This window comes from Girardinichthys multiradiatus, chromosome 18 (assembly GCF_021462225.1).
Source record: "Girardinichthys multiradiatus isolate DD_20200921_A chromosome 18, DD_fGirMul_XY1, whole genome shotgun sequence".
Lineage (NCBI taxonomy): Eukaryota > Metazoa > Chordata > Actinopteri > Cyprinodontiformes > Goodeidae > Girardinichthys > Girardinichthys multiradiatus.
Window position 1 is genome coordinate 47,350,573 of NC_061810.1, and position 19,614 is coordinate 47,370,186.

Below are 19,614 nucleotides of genomic sequence, written 5' to 3' on the forward strand. Positions count from 1 at the left end.
TTGTGACATTTCAGATGCTTGTCGAAACAATGCCACAGCGAATGCTTGTTGTAATCAAAGCTAAAGCGGTCCAACGAAATATTAGAATGTGTGGCCTTTTTTTTTTTTTGGTGCCGACTTTTTTTTTGGCCAGGCGGTGTATTACAGATCCTCATCAGACAGTTTTCTAACTCATTTCTCAGTGTGTTCTGGTTGCTGCATCTTGTTGCTCTAATAGCAGAGATTGATGGCTAATACTATCTCCAGTGTTATCCTTAACAAGCTTGGTCAGTTTAGTGTTCGATTCTCTTGTCAAAGTCGCTTGGCTTATGAGCTTCCTCATCTTTTACTTCCATTTTCCGTTAAATACATCCCGTCTTCTTCCATCTATCTAAAGCTGAGGCCACAAAAAGGTTTTATCTCCGATCCTGCGTCGGTCTGCAGTGCGAGTCGGCACTAAAATCTATTTGTGTGAGAGGAGCTGAAGACTGGACGCTGCATGTGTGAGAGAGGAACCGACCCGGTCCGACCTCAGTCACAGTTAAACAAACATGTTTGAATTTTTTGAGGCGGATTTGGACCCAGTCGGGTAGTGTGGTTTGATAACAGCCCCAAGTGCAAACGCCTGTAGCTCACAGCCAATAAAAATGATCGGCTGGGACACAGCAACAACTGCAAGCCGACTTTTTCTTAAACTTTATTTGTATCTATGCAACATTATGAACGTTAACATACAACTGCTCTATAACACAACTGTTAACTAATTACAATTATGTAGTGATAATAAACAGAGAGATACTGAGATATTTAAGACTAAAACGGTAAATAATGAAGGGCTTTACTGAGAAATTTACATAAAGAACATAAAGGTAATGGGACTTAATTTAGTGAAAATAACATAATAAATCTACTTATCAAACATTCTAGGCTATCTTCTGTTAGCGCCACCTATTGGTATATTTGTCTCTGCAAACGGTCGCCTTCGCGAGAGTTTCCATGATGGTCTGACGTGCTCAGTTGGCTTTAGCTGTGAAAATACTAAAGAGGCTGTTTTACATTTTTTGGTATCAAGACCCCTCTAGATGAGATCCCACTGAAAAACTGAGTGTATATATATATATATATATATATATATATATATATATATACACACACTATATTTATTTTTTTGAGCACTATATATATATATATATATACACTGCTCAAAAAAATAAAGGGAACACTTAAACAACACAATATAACTCCAAGTAAATCAAACTTCTGTGAAATCAAACTGTCCACTTAGGAAGCAACACTGATTGACAATCAATTTCACATCTTGTTGTTCAAATGGAAAAGACAACAGGAGGAAATCTTTGGTGATTAGCAAGACACTCAATAAAGGAGTGGTTCTGCAGGTGGGGACCACAGACCACTTCTCAGTACCGATGCTTTCTGGCTGATGTTTTGGTCACTTTTGAATGTTGGTGGTGCTTTCACACTCGTGGTACCATGAGACGGACTCTACAACCCACACAAGTGGCTCAGGTAGTGCAGCTCATCCAGGATGGCACATCAATGCGAGCTGTGGCAAGAAGGTTTGCTGTGTCTGTCAGCGTAGTGTCCAGAGCCTGGGGGCACTACCAGGAAGCAGGCCAGTACACCAGGAGACGTGGAGGAGGCCGTAGGAGGGCAACAACCCAGCAGCAGGACCGCTACCTCCACCTTTGTGCAAGGAAGAACAGGAGCAGCACTGCCAGAGCCCTGCAAAATGACCTCCAGCTGGCCACAAATGTGCATGTGTCTGCACAAACGGTTAGAAACCGACTCCATGAGGATGGTATGAGGGCCCGACGTCCACAAATGGGGGTTGTGCTCACGGCCCAACACCGTGCAGGACGCTTGGCATTTGCCAGAGAACACCAGGATTGGTAAATTCACCACTGGCACCCTGTGCTCTTCACAGATGAATGCAGGTTCACACTGAGCACATGTGACAGACGTGACAGAGTCTGGAGACACCGTGGAGAGAGATCTGCTGCCTGCAACATCCTTCAGCATGACCGGTTTGGCAGTGGGTCAGTAATGGTGTGGGGTGGCATTTCTTTGGAAGGTTGCATGGTCCTCCATGTGCTCACCAGAGGTAGCCTGACTGCCATTAGGTACCGAGATGAGATCCTCAGACCCCTTGTGAGACCATATGCTGGTGTGGTTGACCCTGGGTTCCTCCAAATGCAGGACAATGCTAGACCTCATGTGGCTGGAGTGTGTCAGCAGTTCCTGCAAGATGAAGACATTGAAGCTATGGACTGGCCCGCCCGTTCCCCAGACCTGAATTCGATCAGAGCACATCTGGGACATCATGTCTCGCTCCATCCACCAACGTCACGTTGCACCACAGACTGTCCAGGTGTTGGTGGGTGCTTTAGTCCAGGTCTGGGAGGAGATCCCTCAGGAGACCATCCGCCGTCTCATCAGGAGCATCTCCAGGCGTTGTAGGGAGGTCATACAGGAACGTGGAGGTCACACACAATACTGAGCCTCATTTTGACTTGTTTTAAGGACATTACATCAAAGCTGGATCAGCCTCTAGTGTGTTTTTCAACTTTCATTTTGTGTGTGACTCCAAATCCAGGCCTCCATTGGTTAATAAATTTGATTTCCATTGATGATTTTTGTCTGATTTTGTTGTCAGCACATTCAACTTTGTAAAGAACAAAGTATTCAATGAGAATATTTCATTCATTCAGATCTAGGATGTGTTATTTGAGTGTTCCCTTTATTTTTTTGTATGTATATAGTATTTTTCCTGGAATGGAAATGAATGTAATGGAAAGAAGCGGATCTGGAGCATATTTTGTCCCTATGCTTATAATCTACATCCCTTTATATATTTTCACATGTGGTTTCAGTTCAGTTTTTATCATTGTAGCGACCAACTGGCATCATTCACAGTGCAGACCACCCATGCACAATCCTTGAATCAGGCCAGAAGACAGCAGCTCTGTCCAGAGCCCATCAGCCCAGCTTGGTCCACAGAGCAGAGAGGCTTTCTCACTGTTCAGCCAGGCATAGATGGATCCATGCATGAAGAGAGTGGTGGGACAGGGAGGCTCCATTTAGCAGGGAGGAGGGTGGGAAACAAACAGAAAGACCAAAACAGAGAAAAATGACAGAGGATGGATAGATGCAAGCTTTTCATTGCTATTTAATATTTTATTATTGGTCTTTGAAGAAGGATGATGGATAAGGGGAAGAGAAATACAGCAAATCTAGTGTCTATGATTTGCCTCTGAGGTGACATGGTTTGACCCATCACTTGTTTCTGCTCTGTTGGGTCAAAGTAAACAAGCAAGATTCAACTGTGACCTTTTCCAGGTTTATTATCCCAATAGATGAAGTGATTCCTAAATAACTTGATATATTTCAGTTTCTGCTTGGATCCAGTCACCTGTCAGCAGCCTTCTTGGTTAGTATTAATCAGGATGAGCCCTTAAAAAGCAGCATTATTTGTCTCCTACCCTGTGATCCGCTTCCTGTTTGTCATTTTTCTCTCATTGCATCACATCATATAATTTCTTGGCTCCTCGGGGCTGCAGTAAAATCTTGTTTTTCACCCACAGCTTGTTGGACTCAGATGAAGGACATATCTCCAGGTTTGAGAGCCAAAATTTCTTTTACTGCCAGGCTGTGAACATGAGACCATCAGAATGATTTATTATGGTCAGAATCTTTAGCTGAATTTGTGTATGAAGCAGCTCTTTACTTTGAAAAACATTTTAAATAACTTTTCCAGACGATTCAGAGAGAATAAGTTTATATCTTGAACTTTTCGCTTCTGTCTTGATCATTTTTAGATTAGTTTATTTTTGAAAATAAAGCCTGGTTGGATACCGTTTTTGGTTTTCTTTCTACTAAATGAGAGACCTAACATTGGAAAAAAATTAAAGAAAAATTCCTTGTCTTCCATGTTGCTTTTACAATATTTCTTTTCTTTTTAATCAGAGCAGCACAACACATAAAATTATCAGTCTTATCAATGAGCGCATAATCTGTGTTGCGAAGGACTTCTTGAAGGCTTTATTAGGCAGGCCGTTGTATTTCAGATGCTGTCTGTTCATGCTTTGCATGTCAATAATGCAATCAGTGACAGTTAAGCACCCTGGAGGATTGTCTGATTTTGATGTAATTTTCCTGCAGAAGCAGAACGGCTCCAGACATATAATTTTCAAGGATCTGGCAGGTGTTGAACAGATAGTGGTGGCATTATAAGTGCTGTCAGTAAGAAAAGTGTTGGAAGCAGTTGCTGAAGGGTCAAAATGTAAGACTTAACGGTGCGTGAAGGTCATCAGACACTGAATGCACTGTAGCACTTAATGGAGTGAGTTAGTGATGCATTCTGGGGAAAGGTGAGTGGTTGTATTGTTCAGTTGCACAGAGTGTGGGGTGTCCTTTCTAAAAACATGGTCCAGGATGTTGCACTGATTTGGTCCAGCATCAGGCCTGTGTGGTACTGAGCAGTATAACTGGCTTCAGGTAAACCTCCAGTATGACTCCTATTAAACTTGGTCTAGGCTGGTAATGCTGTGAAATTCATCTACAAGACATTGTCTGTCTTCACCTTTGCTCTGTCTGTCGGACTCTCCAGCGCTCGGTTCATGTCTTCATCACTTACCCCCGCTGGTGCCCTTTATAAACATGCCAGTTTCTTGCCCATTGACTCGTCACCAGTCTCCATATTGCCCAGGTCAGACCTCCTATTGAAAGGTTTAACTTGTTGTTTTCCTCAGTGTTTAAGCATTTCAGGGATGACTGCTGCTCTTAATGCCCACACCTGATATAGATGATAGAGCCCAAACAGTAAAGTGTGAGGAAAACGTTGGTTGGTCACAGCAATACCATCATCAGATACTCAGCAGTAATGCAACAAGCGCATGTTTTCCTATTATTGTGCAGCCCTTGTGGTGATCAACCCCCTTGACTCACATGCTCAACATTTGAATTAATTCCTGTTTTCATTTTCATGTATTGAAATTTTCGGCCATGTTATGAGTCTTGTTGTTGTTTTCTCTTCCAACGGACAGTAATAGTTTTTTCTCTTCCTCGCTCAGATGTGCTTGCAGTGGTGTCTCAACCCTGTAACTAATGATAGGCCTCTGTGCTGATTTATGCTCCTCTCCTTCGTTGTCACCAGACTCCTTAAAGGGTTATTCATCACAATTTGTTAGCTTGTTGTTGTAAGATAGATATCAGGCTGAGATCCTACCGGAAAATGACTGAAACTTCGTGACTTTGATAATATTGGGTGAAGTAATGTTTCTGTATCTCCATGTTTAATCTTACAGTTAATAAAGTAACAGTGATTCAGAAAATTATTTCAAATTCCTACATTTACTAAATCCCTTGAGATTTTAAAGTTGTATTTATTTTCTATCAGAGCTATTTATTTAGCCTTCATTAATAAACACCTGTCTATATTTCATTTCTAACGTGTAAAACATATCTTGCTGATGTTTGTAATGTTAAACTGTTGTGCTGCAGTTGTTCCAGTGCAACATGAAGTCAATTTGTTCTGTTCTGTGTGTTTCTGGGCGGGTCTCGCTTCACATCAAACAGTCCTGCTGTGAAACTCTGTAGTAACTCTGCAGACTCTATGGGCCAGCAGCATGACTCATGGCCTCTAACTTATGATCCACCCGAATTCCCACCCAACTCCGTCAGCCTCTCCCACCATACCCTGCCTCTTCTTTTTCCTGGTTCGTTTATATTAATTTAGCACTGCTTGAGGGGATTTCTTTTTTGTAGGAAATAACAGAATTATTTGTTGGATGCATTTAAGATCAAAAATCTCCAGGAATCGCCTCCACCCCCTGGAGCTGTTGTGCACGTTGCTAACCAGCGGGACTCTGTTTTATCACTGGAGTGTTTTCTCTCCAACCTGCAGGTTTTTATGTAGTTAAACCACAACACCCCTCGGATTTCTATGATTTCGTGCTGTAGATGGGGGCGTCAGATGTTCCACTTCTTCCTGTAAATGTTTCACAGTTGCATGAGATTACTGCTGCTCAGCAGGCAGAGGACAAATATTAGGGCTGCTGCGATTGCTGAGCGGCACATAAAGATTTTCAGCTTGACTGGATTTAACGAGCAAGCCATCACACATTTGAAAATCCAAAGTTTTTTTCAGGCCATTTAAATGCATCATAGGTGAATCAAAATGTTGCAGACAAGCTCTTAAAGTTTGGGTGGCTTGTATTTTCTTCTGAGAGGCAGATGTTTACGGACTACTGTCTGTCTCACATGGACCATCTGAAACATCTTGCATTTAAAATGTTTTAATTTTTTTTTTTTTTGCAGGTGTTTTCACACCTGAGGTGTTTAGTCCGTTCAAGATAAGTTCTTGGTGCGGTTCCTTTGTGCGGATGTGAACACAGCAATCGCGGTGCAAAGACCACCTCCTCCAAGTGGTTCTGGTACGGTTCCAAACTGTTTTTACATCTGGTTCTCTCGACCCGGTCACATCTGACCCATAAACAGACTAAATGTTGTCACGCTGTTTGTAGGGGCAGGTTCTGGTTCGCTTGGAGGTCTCTCCATGTGAAAAGAAACCGAGCCGCAGGAGAATGTTACAAGTTAACAAACTCATTAACTGATTTAGACCAACGTTAAGGAACTATGGATGTGAACAAGTTTACACTTTCCAATTGAGTTGGAGACAAAGACTCCTCATAGAAAGAGAAATGTATTTTTTATTCAAAAGGCTGATGAGCAGATCTGTAGCAAACTCCACTAAAGATTATTTTCTTGACAGAAATCAGTGTCCAGGAATTATGATACAAAGCTGTTATAAACTAATATTCTCATTGATTTACAAAGTATTATTCCCATACCTTCAAATCCTTTGAGTTAAATTATCGGTTAAATTATCTATTTGGGCTGCACAATATATCACAAATGTATCGCTATATTACTGTATGCAGCATTTATATGGCGAAGAACTCCCTGGACTGCAATAAATCTTAGTTGCTTATTTAGGTGCCATGCATTCAGGCTGTCTATGTCTGTGGTCTGGTCTATAATGCAGAAGATTTAGAAGGTAAGGAGGTTTTAAAATCATTACAAAAATAAAGTTGTTTAGTTGGAAATTATTTTCTTTTGCTTTTCCAGCAGCTGGATAGACTCTGCCTCAGGTTTATGTTTGAACTGCGGTGAATCTAGACATGTATCATATACATATGTTTGTTTTTGCATTACAACAAAGATTTAGTTTAAGGTGATTTCCATTATAAACGCTACCTTCTCCTCACTGAATTCACCTTGAAGATCCTGTTTTTACTTTTCAGATTTGTTGTTTGCTGCTTTTTTCTGGTTGTAAGTCGGTAGACTTGTGCTGATGCTGGAACGGATCACAGCTGAAATGTGTTCATCCTATCCTCTGTAATTTAGGTGACTGGGGTAATAAAATCTGCCTGTTATGTTCAGGAAGTGACCTTTTTAAAGATGCTTCTCCGTCTCCATAAAGTGTTATCCCCGTCCAAACTGCCTGTTACATTCCCTTCAGGAAATGCTTGGAGCTCTTGTCTTGTTAGCGTTATTGGGTTCAAGGTCTGGTTGAGCCTGCTGATGACCTTCAGCTAAAGGTCAGAGCTAGATAAATGCCACCACGCAATCTAATGGTCTTCTGGTTGAGGTGCACCAGTGTATTGGCTGTTAATTTAATTAGATGAATCTTAACACTTTTATTGTGTTTAAAATTAGAATCACCCGATTCTTTTTTTAAAAGCTGCAACTAAGAGAGAAATACAAAATATAACTTTAAGTGTTTTTGCTTCTTTTGTACTTGTTTTCTTATTCACATTATTTGTCTAAGGTGCTTTTCATCCTGTGTTTTATCCCTCACTCTTCTTCTCTTTCCTCTTTCATCGATGCAGGTCTGATGCTTGCTTGCAGCAGCCTCGGCCATCGCCACCATGTTTGCCAAAAAGAAGAAGTCTCGAATCCAGATATCTTCCCCCTCCAACTTCGAGCATCGTGTCCACACGGACTTTGACGAGCAGGAGCAGAAGTTTGTCGGGTTGCCTCGCCAATGGCAGTCCCTCATCGAAGACACGGCCAAGAGGCCCAAACCTTTTATCGACGCGACGGTCATCACAACTGTAGAGCCACGAAAGGTGGGATGAGCCACAGCCAGAACTTCCTCAATGTCTCCCCTGGGGTAGAAAAGCAAATACTGACTAATACTTAGGAGTGATTTTAGGAAAACGTTCAGTTAGATTTATTCATATTACCAGCTTTAAGCAGTTCGTGCTGCGACTTTAAGTTGATATGTTGGCGGAGATTCTCAGTCATCCAGCAAATGAAGGTTCTGTTTAAGGACAGCTGTTTGGTGACTTCTAAAGGTACTTGGTTGTACTGGATTTTATGAAGGGGTATCAGAGTACTGGGGGCTGAATACAAATTGATGCCACATTGTTGAGTTTTATATTAGTAAATAAATAACTTTCCGCCCACTTCACATTTATGCAACACTTAGTGTTGGTCTGTCAATACTTTGATTTTTGAGCTTATAACACGACAAAATGCGACAAGGTTTAAAGGGTATTAATAGTTTTGCCTGGTACTATAATTGCTACTCTTCATATGGTTTTAAGCCTATTTTTATCTGATGTTTTTTGTAGAGAAAACCTTAAAAATGACTAACCGCCTTGAACAACTGAGTAATATTTTTAACAGTGTCTAATTGAGATGAAAGCTCCTTTCCAGTTCTTCTAACCCTCATAACAAAAGCATTTTTCCCATAAACCTAGACAATCGTAAGAGGCAGCAAGCTGGGAGCAGACGGCTCTTTAACGTGGCTGCTGGATGAGTTCGACACCATGTCTGTGACCCGCTCAAACTCCCTGCGACGAGGCAGCCCTCCCATTCAGCCTCGCAGAGACTCCGGCTCTTCAGGTGGAGTAGGGGGAGAACAGGAGAACGGAGACCCTCAGCACAGGCACTACTCACACCCAGACAGACAAGACAGGTAAGAAAAATTAGAGGTTGTTCCAACAACCAAAGACCTGCAGGACCACGGATGTTTAGACTAACTGCATCAGTCTGATTCTCAGGGACAGACACAGGCAGGACCACCAGGGTGGAGTAGACCGTCAGCGTGGAGTCCATCCTCATCTGAGAGATGAGGGTATACAGGGTCGGCCCCAACAGCAGCCTCGGGGCCAGGAGCCCAGCAAGGCCTACAGGGACCGAGCCGGCTCGGGACAGCACCCTTCTACTCACAGAGACAGAGATCCTCGGGACCGGGACCAGGTACAGGAACAATAGATCCAAATTATTCTTTAGTCTTGCTAACCTTTTCTAAAACAGATGCAGCAGTTAGTCTGCCAGAGTTTGTATTTGGCCAATTTTCCTTTGATCGGTTCTGATCAGCGGTCGGTGCTGAAATATAGAAAAATCTGCACCTTTTTAAATCTGTGAACATGTCATATGATGTCATCTTTGATCCTCTTTTGCAGCACATCTTCTCATTTTTTGTCATTATAGTCTATAGCAAAAAATAAATCATAATTGGTTAAAATGGGAATCAGCAGTTCAAATCCCAAAGAACTTGGTATCACCCAGGAAAAGCATGATCGGTGCATCTTCTTTGTGACATTTGATTCTGATTTACTCTTAATCTGCAGAATTATCGTCCTGCATGAAAAAAAAACCCCAATATTTTCATTTTTCAGGAGCAGGTGGTTCGCAGGGACCAACCAAGCGACCACAGGCCCAAGTCCAGCTATGTGGCACGCGACGGCAGTCCCACGTCTCCAAGGGACAAGAGGCCTCTCTCCGGACCAAACATTCGAACCCCAAACTTGCCAATAACTGAAGGTGTGATGAAGACCTCCCAACAGACCACAGGGCCGTTTAATACGTACCCGAGGGCAGACAGTGAAGGTGGACGCAGTCCCACGGGACAGGTAAGAGGCTGATTCTGTATGTCCGATTCTCCTCTTTTGCCCAGCAGTGAGCGCCTCCACCGCCATCTCTGTTTTAGTGACTGAATCTAATAAATAGCACATGAACATCCAGAACCTGCTGTTCATTACACGTTGGACTGATGAGCCGTCCTAATGTGTCTTAGGAGATTTGCCGCAGCAACAAGTCCTGCTAGCTAACATCTGTCAGTCGTAGATTGGGTTAGCTTTAAGATTTTATGCTGTCAAGCTCACAGCGTGACCTGTTCGGCCTCATTGTGTGCCGACCTGCGGGAGCTTTTATTAATCTATTTATATTTAACTCAAGATGTGTCCAGTTGAAAGTTAAGACAAAATGATGTTATGGGCTTCAAATCGCTACTGTTATTATAGCAAAAGGAATGGGTTCTTTTATACGTGTATTTTTAACTTTCAGCAGTTTGCAGCTCATGAACGTTTATATCCTAGTGAGGTTCTCTATACTGTCCTTCAGCTCTCAATTTGACTTAATTAAAAAACTGATTTTTATGCCAAATTCTCCTTTCCTCTCCTGGAGGATAATAAAGATAAAAATGAGGGAAACATAATGTGGCTGCCACTTAAATACATCTAAGTTGTTTCAGTGAAGTATCTGTTTTTACTGGATCCAGTGTTGATACTGTTTTTATTCTCTAACGTCCAGGTGGGCCGGCACCATGAATCCTCGCCCCAGAATGGACCCTCCAGCAGCTCCGCCCGAGGCTCTTCCACCTCCAAACCCCCGGTTAGCCACCCGCATTCCCATCATGCCTCCCACCCCAGCCTGACCCATGACTCCTCTCAGCACCCGCACAGCCCTCACCCCAACGTCCCTGCCCCACGTCCCCCTGTGCCCACCGGGCCACCGGGATCAGCCGCTATGCCTCAGGGCCGCTCACCCCAGAGGGAACCGCAGAGGGTTTCCCACGAGCAGTTTAGAGCGGCGCTACAGATGGTGGTTGATCCTGGCGATCCGCGTACCTACCTGGATCACTACATTAAGATCGGTGAGGGGTCCACGGGAATCGTCTGCATCGCCACGGTGAAGACCACAGGAAAACTGGTCGCTGTGAAGAAGATGGACCTGAGGAAGCAACAGCGCAGAGAACTTCTCTTCAATGAGGTAAGAATTTAGGATCCAGTCACCATTTGAGCTCCAACCACTGACCTGGAGATGACAGACTGAAGGTGAATGTACCTGTGAAGGTGTCTGTGATGGGATTGAAGGCCAAGGCTACGTTATTGTACATGTTCATACATTGTAAACCATCTGTGGAAGCAAACAAAACTTTACCAGTAAAATATCAACTTTTATGGACAAAAGAGCAAAGCTCCATTTTACACCAACATCTACTGAGAGTTAGACATTACCAAAATCCTATGAGTCTTAGCGGTACCTCAACTGTGTAACTCTTCCTCATTGTCCGTTTGTCTTTCCTGGTGACTGCAGGTGGTGATCATGCGTGACTATCACCATGAGAACGTGGTGGAGATGTACAACAGTTACCTGGTAGGAGATGAACTCTGGGTGGTCATGGAGTTTCTGGAGGGAGGAGCTCTCACTGACATCGTGACGCACACAAGGTGAGACGAACCAAGACCTCGAAGAACATCATGCCAGTCTGATGTTACCTGTTGTCATGGCAATCAAAAAATGAACTGATTCATGTTAAATGACAGTTAGTCTTTGGTTTTTCACTTCACAATGTTTTGGTTTTTAAATGACTAAGAACCCAAAGTTTGAAAAAGCAGTTTAACAGCTGCTTTTAGGGTTCCAGACAACTGGACCTTTAGCTTTTAAACTAGGCTCTGGTTTAGATGCCAGCAAACAAAGCAGTGAAGCTACTGTTAACTAACACCAGAGCTGTATTTATGTCTACTTTTGCAAGTCTGTTGTATTGATTCTCAAAACATGGGTCTAGATTTTAAAGTCATCTTCAGCTTTATATTGCTCCTTGGTTTATAAAGCATAGATAATAAAATCTGGCAAATAAAAGAACTGCCAGGGGAAATGTGTTTTTTCTGAAATCTTCATAAATTCAGACAAACAGCCAGAAAAATCTAGAAATATGAGTGTAGAAAAATGAAATGATGAAATAAAAGATGTGCTGAAACCCTGGGTTCCTATCATTGAAACAGTTATTTCTTTTAACATTTACAGAACAAATGAAGGCACCAAACATCACAAGCTGCGATTAAAGAATATTTGTACTCAGTCCAGCTGTTAAAAACCCAGCTGATCCAAGTTGGTCCAGATGCCAAACAGCAGTTAAAGAACCCTTTGCCTTCAAGGTTCTTGTTCTTTCATGATTTACCATGCTGATAAAAACACAGCTAGGTAAATGTTTTTATACTTAAATATGCAGAATGTTACAAAAATGTTGAAATTTGACTCTGGGAAAAGTGTGGGAACCCTTCTATAAGGTGGAACCAAAAGAAAGCATGCTGCAGGAAGTTTAGGTTTTCCACAGACTAAAGCTTCTGCAGCGTTTTCCAACTTCTAAAGAATGGAAGCCACTCAGGTAACAAAGCAATCATCCAGAGTAATGGTAACACGTTTAACTTCACTTTAGTCATGAAAGGTTTTGATGACTAGTATATGTAGTTGATCTGGTGTGGGGAGTGTTTTCATAATTTCCTCACTCAGCAGAAATATTTGTGTCCATTAGGGGGCAGTGTTACACTAAGTGATGTTTAATGGCCTTCTGGGTCTGGTATTTTTCCATAGTAGCAGATTTTTCAATGTCTGTGCAGAATCTTGGGCACCACATTGAAATCCATAAAATTTAGTGAAAATCATCACATCCCAAAAGAAACAACTGGTTGCCAGAAAACGTCCTAATTGCCTAATGTCTCTGCTGTCTTCTCGACTCTCCAGGATGAACGAGGAGCAGATCGCCACCGTGTGTCTGTCCGTTCTAAAGGCGCTGTCCGTCCTGCACACTCAGGGTGTGATCCACAGAGACATCAAGAGCGACTCCATCCTCCTGACTCACGATGGCCGGGTACGTACCAGTCACACGTGTGAGGTGCCTTTCACACGGCTCGTTCAGAAACACAACGTGAAACAGTTGCTTCTGTGGTCATTTTGTGTGGATCACAACAAGTGACTGCTTGTGAAAAACCAATCAGATTTTAAAAGAATGTATAGGACAAATATTAATGAGCCGACCAGTCATAAGAGTGAGATTATTTCACATTTTGTGCTTAACAGAAACCAGATTAATGAATCAACAGCAGCTCAAAGACAGATATACACCAGTAGTTTGTGTCCTTCACATTTGAGACCTCTGAAGCTATGAAGCCTTAAAATAAACCAATCTTCTACTGCAGCCGTGTAGTCTTAAACTGTACAACATGGAAAAATCTAACCAGTTCAGAAATATTTGGTTTTTACTGTGTCATCAGTGCCACACTGATATCCACCCAAGATAGCACCTCCTCTCCTCCATACAGAGAGGGGGGTGTTTGTTCATTCCTCTTTATGCAAACTCTGCAGGAGGTCCTACGTCCTGGTTCCTCTTATGCTTTTCCTTTACAGTCCGTAGGTTTTGTATCGGAGTGAGCTCTAGTAAACCGAGATGATTTAATGTGAACCATGTCGTGTATTTGGCCAGATGTTGTGGATCGTTATCTCTCTGAGAGCCCCAGTTAAAACTGCCCTGGCACTTTAAAGAGCTCGTGATAAGATGCATACCAACACGTTTCACAGGGCGTTTGGAAGAAAAACGGGCCCACAGCATCACACCTTTTTCTCCTTGCTCAACAGTGGGCTTAAGGTGCTTTTCCCACACATTCAATGCATGCAGCCTTTTATTGCAAATAAAAGCAATAAATTTTTCTGACAAAACTGAGACATGCAGATAAAAATAGTCTGAAATCAAAAAATAGCCTAACCTGGCTATGTTAAAGACTATTGTTGCTGGGCTGCAGCAGATACCAGATCACTTCCTGCGTGGTGACAAGCAGGTTTCTGCTTTTTACAGAAAATGAAACCAGCCTGGTTGCATAGCAACTCCAAAAAGAAAAGCGCCTCGGTTTGTTTTGTGTCACAGTCAGCACAACAGTTATAACACTAATGTTGGATCTGTAATGTTGGTTCAGATGAGTAATAAACAGAAAAAGAACATTACAGTGTGTGATAGATGAGGTTTATTGCAGGTTTTTATGGCTCTCAGTCTTTCATCGGGTGAAAACTAAGCTTTGCTATCTGGATGCATCAATAACAAGTAAATAAAGGCTTAGATTGACCAAAACAATTGTTTGCAACGATCATTGAAAAGCCAGTTTATTCACAAATTTCCTTATTTGCTATTTAAAAAAAACAATTAACTATTCAATCATTTTCCACCTGGTTTTCACACCACAGCACTGAGGGACACCAGTTGGGACATGACTGCTTTGGTCACCCGAGTGTTTAGAAAAAGCCAGATGAACATTTGAATAATAATAATTCTCTGGATCTAAACTCAGTATAGCAAGTGACCTAATTACATGGTGCCGAGCTGACTCCGGACCCATTAAGAACCAGCTCTAGCACTGCAACCTGGGAATGCTTCGCTTCAAGTGTGTGTTTCTAGTGTGAAGTGCGAAGAGCAAAACTGAGCTAAATTAAAATAGTAATTCTGGGTAAAGTAGTTTTTACTGTATCTGCATTGCTTTGTCGTTGTTGTCGTCTTCCGCTTATCCGGGACCGGGTCGCGGGGGGCAGCAGACTCAGCAGAGACACCCAGACGTCCCTCTCCCCAGACACCTCCTCCAGCTCCTCCGGGGGGAGCCCAAGGCGTTCCCAGGCCAACCGAGAGACATAGTCCCTCCAGCGTGTCCTGGGCCGTCCCCTGGGCCTCCTCCCGGAGGGACGTGCCTTGAACACCTCCCGAGGAAGGCGTCCAGGAGGCATCTGGTATAGATGCCCGAGCCACCTCAACTGGCTCCTCTCAATGTGGAGGAGCAGCGGCTAGAGGGGGCCAGCAGGACCACATCATCTGCAAAAAGAAGAGACGAAATCCATTGGTCCCCAAACCAGACCCCCTCCGGCCCTTGGCTGCGTCTAGAAATCCTGTCCATAAAAGTTATGAACAGGACCGGTGAAAAAGGGCAGCCCTGCCGGAGTCCAACATGCACCGGGAACAGGTCCAACTTAGTGCCGGCAATGCCAACCAAACTCCTGCTCCGCTTGTACAGGGACCGGATGGCCCCTAATAAAGGACCCCTGATTCCATACTCCTGGAGCACCCCCCACAGGGCATCACGAGGGACACAGTCGAATGCCTTCTCCAGGTCCACAAAACACATGTGGACCGGTTGGGCAAACTCCCATGAACCCTCGAGCACCCTGTAGGGGTATAGAGCTGGTCCAGTGTTTCACGGCTGGGACGAAAACCACACTGCTCCTCCTGAAGCCGAGGTTCGACTATCGGCCGGACTCTCCTCTCCAATACCCTGGCATAGGCCTTACCAGGGAGGCTGAGGAGTGTGATCCTCCTGTAGTTGGAACACACCCTCCGCCACCCCAGTCTGCCAGTCCAGAGGCACTGTCCCCGACCGCCACGCAATGTTGAAGAGGCGTGTCAACCATGACAGCCCAACAACATCCAGAGACTTGAGGTACTCAGGGCGGATCTCATCCACCCCTGAAGCCTTGCCACCGCGGAGCTTTTTAACCACCTCGGTGACTTCAGCCTGGGTGATGAAAGAGTCCAACCCCGAGTCCCCAGCCTCTGTTTCCAACAAGGAATGCGTGATGGCAGGATTGAGGAGATCCTCGAAGTACTCCTTCCACCGCCCGATAATGTCCTCAGTCGAGGTCAGCAGTCTCCCGCCCCCACTATAAACAGTGTTGGCAAAGCACTGCTTCCCCCTCCTGAGGCGCCGGACGGTTTGCCAGAATTGCTTCGAGGCCAACCGGTAGTCCTTCTCCATGGCCTCACCGAACTCCTCCCAGGCCCGAGTTTTTGCCTCTGCCACAGCCCGAGCCTCCGGCACGCTTGGCCTCACGGTACCCGTCAGCCGCCTCTGGAGTCCCACTAGCCAACCACAGCCGATAGGACTCCTTCTTCAGCTTGACAGTGTCTCTTACTGCCGGTGTCCACCACCGGGTTCTGGGATTGCCGCCGCGACAGGCACCGCAGACCTTACGGCCGCAGCTACGGGCAGCAGCATCGACAATAGATGCGGAGAACATGGTCCAATCGGACTCTATGTCTCCAACATCCCCCGGGATCTGGTCAAAGCTCTCCCGGAGGTGGGAGTTGAATACATCCCTGGCCGAGGGCTCCGCCAGACGTTCCCAGCAGACCCTCACTATGCGCTTGGGATGCGACCCTCTCATCCAATGGGGTAAACCCCAACACGAGACGGCTGAGCTGGGAGGGGGGGGCAACAAGCAAACCCACCCCAGCCCGCTGCCTCTCCCTGTGGGCCACTCCAGAGTAGAAGAGAGTCCAGCCCCTCTCGAGGAGATGGGTTCCAGAGCCTACGCTGCGCGTGGAGGCGAGCCCGACTATTTCTAGTCGATGTCTCTCGACCTCCCGCACAAGCTCAGGCTCCTTCCCCCCCAGTGAGGTGACATTCCACGTCCCTAGAGCCAGCCTAAGCATCCGGGGATCGGGCCGCTGAGATCTCCACCTTCGTCCGCTGCCCAATCCTCTTTGCACCGGTCCCTCACGGTTTCCCCTGCAGGTGGTGGGCCCACTGGGGGATGGCCTCGCGTCTCTCGTTCGGGCTTGGCCCGGCCGGGTCCCGCGAGGAGCAACCCAGCCACCAGGCGCTTTGCTTTGTAATGAGTGGATATCAAAGTTCTCATGTCAATGTTTTATGGTGAGATTTCATGTGATGGACCTCCAGAAAGTGTTGCATAATTATAGATTGTTTTTATTTTATGTGTTTATTTAGTTAATAGAAATTGGGAAAGTGTTTCTATTCAGAGACTCTGAGTCCAGCAGCGAGTCTTTTCAATTCAATTCAATTCAATTCAAAGATACTTTATTGATCCCCGAGGGGAAATTAGAATTCCAGTACAACCATCCAAACATACATCATGACACAAGACAAGGGGGGGACGGGTCACCGAGGCTTTGCTGCCCACTCACAGGCGCTGGCCTTGTTAGATGAGAAAAGAGGCCACATTAAGTAAGTAGAGGGAAAAAAATCATATTTCACACTTTATCCTTAGCAGGATACAGTTTGAGATTAAAAAACCTCAGAACAAAGAAGCAACAAGTTGACAAAACAACATCATGCTGGGAACGGTGAAGGTGGTGCATATGTTTATCTTGAGCATGTGTGAGTGTGTAAGTAAGTCCATGAACCACTGTCACAGAGGTCATTGTCCTTGATGGTTCGTTGGAGTGTTCATCAACCGGATCTTTACCTGCTTTGCACATTCAGACACTGAAATTTCTGTCCATTTGTTGCTAAATATCTGAAGTTCAGACAGACAGATCAAGTCTTGCCACAGATTCCCAGTTGGATTTAGGCCTGGACTTTGATTAGGCCATTCTAACACATGAATCTGTTTAGATCGAAACCGTTTCATTGTAGCTGTATGTTTGGGTTCGTTGTCCAGCTGGAACCTGTTCTGTGAACCTCGACCCCGGATCTATCTAGCAGCTGTCCTATAGGTAGTCTATATACCATTTTGCATGTTGGGTGGAAAGTTTGTTTTCAGCATTTATGTGTGTGCAAGTTTTGGGATGCAGATTCCACTCTCCGTCTGCGATTGTAATACTTTTATCAAGAAAAGATAACTTGCTCGCAGGAAGACTTTGCTTGGGGCTCAGCTCCCACAGAAGGCTGCAGAGTTTGGGTGAGTAATTTAGTGGTTTGGCCTAGCAGGGGAAGCAGACTCGACCAAGCCTGAAGCATTTCTCCGCAGAGGGATGGGTGTTTGACCTTTCGCATACAGCTGCTGCTGCCGTGTTTTTATTTTTTATTATAAAAGTGGTTTTTGTTATCGCTAGTGTTGAACCATTGAACTGTTCAGTTAAAAGATGTAGTTTCCTGTGAGGTTCAGGTGGTGATTGGCACCCACTGAGGTCATGCATTTACGTTGTGAACATTTTTGTATAAATGAGAACCACTTCTCTGAACAAGCTTGTTTCATTTCCCTCTCTAAATTTGAGCTGCAGTCAGCCTTGTGGTCAGCTTCACAGGCTACTTCTCAACATTAGTCAGCCATGCACAAACCTGCTGAGAAAGGGAAGGGTGGGTTCTGTGAACCTTATCTTTTGAGTGAAGGAGGCTGAATTTTACTCAAATGTTGAATTTAAAGATGGAATTGTGCCCCACATAAGTAAATGAAAGTTTTATTACAACTTTTATTTGCTGTGCATTTAAAAATGCAAATAATAGCAGAGAATTAGTGGAAAAAAGATTTCTAGTTTGTTTCTTGTGATAAATGATCTTAACGTTGCTGTGTGTTTTTCTTCTTTGCATCCATCTCTCTGTCTTCAGGTGAAGCTGTCAGACTTTGGTTTCTGCGCTCAGGTTTCTAAGGAAGTCCAGAGAAGGAAGTCTCTGGTCGGAACGCCATACTGGATGGCACCAGAGCTTATATCCAGGCGGCCTTATGGACCAGAGGTGAAATGACCTTTTATATTCTTCTCTGTTTTTATGATGTTTTGTATTTTCCTGTCCTGGAATGTTTATAGTCGTAGTTTTAATAGATTTTATAGATTACTGCTTCCTAAATCATAACATTCTGTTGTCACGACTCAAACAACCTGTAGGTTTTCCTGTCTTTTCTGCAGCTAATTTAACTTATGGGGTTCCTCAAGGGTTTGTTTTAAATCCACAGCCTTTTATTCTGTATGCGTTTTTTAAAAAGCATTTCCTTCTATTGTGTTCTTTGGCCGTATGTAAATGTATTCGTCTTTGAAAACTAAAGTTTTTTCTTGGGCCTCTCCTGTCCTGAGGACATTTGTTCAGATGCAACCTTGCCAACCTTCGTCTTGCTGCCATTTTCTTTTTAGAAACGGAGGCTTTCTTCTTCATCCATCCAAACCATCAGCTTTTTATCACCGTCTTGTCATGACCTTTATGGTACTCTTTGTTTTTTTGTTGCCAATATGTCCGCTCCTGAGAAGATTGGCATAAATGTTTTCATTTCATGTCCCCTCCTAGATTGATGTGCCATAATGTTTTCATCTCTAAGGTCATTGCTAATATCTTTCCAGCTTGGCATTGTGTTGACACACGCTTACAGGGTTCAGGGTAGAAAACTGACAAAACTCCACGCGTCTATAGAGGCGATCACGCTAATAATCCGTCAGTCGGCTGAGTTGGGAAAAACAAATTTAACTGATAGACTATATAAAATGTAATCTTCTCGATAACCTTCATTCCTTCAAGTTGGACGAGGAGATGAATGCCGTCGTAGATTGAATCCTACTAACTGATCATCATTACCAAAATGAAGCTGTAGATCACTGTCAGAGACCTGAAGATGTGATTAAGTCTCCTTAAGACCACTAGAATGAGCTCTGAATGCGTTGTCCTGAACGCTTGTTTGTTTTTTACATGAAACATAAGTTCCCAGAACATTTTCATCAATCTGTGTCGGTTTTTTGCTGGTTTCTACTGCAGGGTCCGACGAAACCGGTCCATGTACGTAGATTATGTCGCCTGAGGCCGCTGAATGGCCCTTCTTCGTGCAGGAGGAATCAGGGAACAGTCC

The 19,614-nt window shown here is 44.0% G+C and overlaps 1 protein-coding gene and 1 long non-coding RNA gene across 6 annotated transcripts in view; one reads left to right on the top strand and one right to left on the bottom strand.

Moving 5' to 3' along the window:
- pak4 (p21 protein (Cdc42/Rac)-activated kinase 4) overlaps positions 1 to 19,614 on the top strand; it is a 46,479-nt gene that overhangs the window by 20,179 nt on the left and 6,686 nt on the right. For 2 of the 3 annotated variants that reach the window (XM_047391495.1, XM_047391496.1), the window contains exons 2-9: positions 7,890 to 8,129; positions 8,766 to 8,983; positions 9,069 to 9,267; positions 9,690 to 9,923; positions 10,603 to 11,061; positions 11,389 to 11,522; positions 12,817 to 12,943; positions 18,393 to 18,518. In XM_047391495.1, coding sequence (XP_047247451.1) covers positions 7,929 to 8,129; positions 8,766 to 8,983; positions 9,069 to 9,267; positions 9,690 to 9,923; positions 10,603 to 11,061; positions 11,389 to 11,522; positions 12,817 to 12,943; positions 18,393 to 18,518 — 1,698 coding nt within the window. In that variant the 5' untranslated portion in view covers positions 7,890 to 7,928. Of the gene's footprint in view, positions 1 to 6,319; positions 6,432 to 7,889; positions 8,130 to 8,765; positions 8,984 to 9,068; positions 9,268 to 9,689; positions 9,924 to 10,602; positions 11,062 to 11,388; positions 11,523 to 12,816; positions 12,944 to 18,392; positions 18,519 to 19,614 lie in introns of those variants that run through there. The other variant, XM_047391497.1, reaches the window with a different exon arrangement.
- On the bottom strand, positions 8,035 to 11,690 carry LOC124883971. 3 transcript variants are annotated; one of them, XR_007042364.1, is made up of 4 exons: positions 11,446 to 11,690; positions 11,107 to 11,208; positions 10,924 to 11,022; positions 8,035 to 8,168 (listed from the first exon to the last, which is right to left on the bottom strand). It is a non-coding gene; the product is annotated as an uncharacterized LOC124883971 (long non-coding RNA). The 3 variants fall into 3 exon arrangements; XR_007042362.1 differs by having other exon boundaries at positions 11,336 to 11,475; XR_007042363.1 differs by lacking the exon at positions 11,446 to 11,690 and adding an exon at positions 11,310 to 11,349.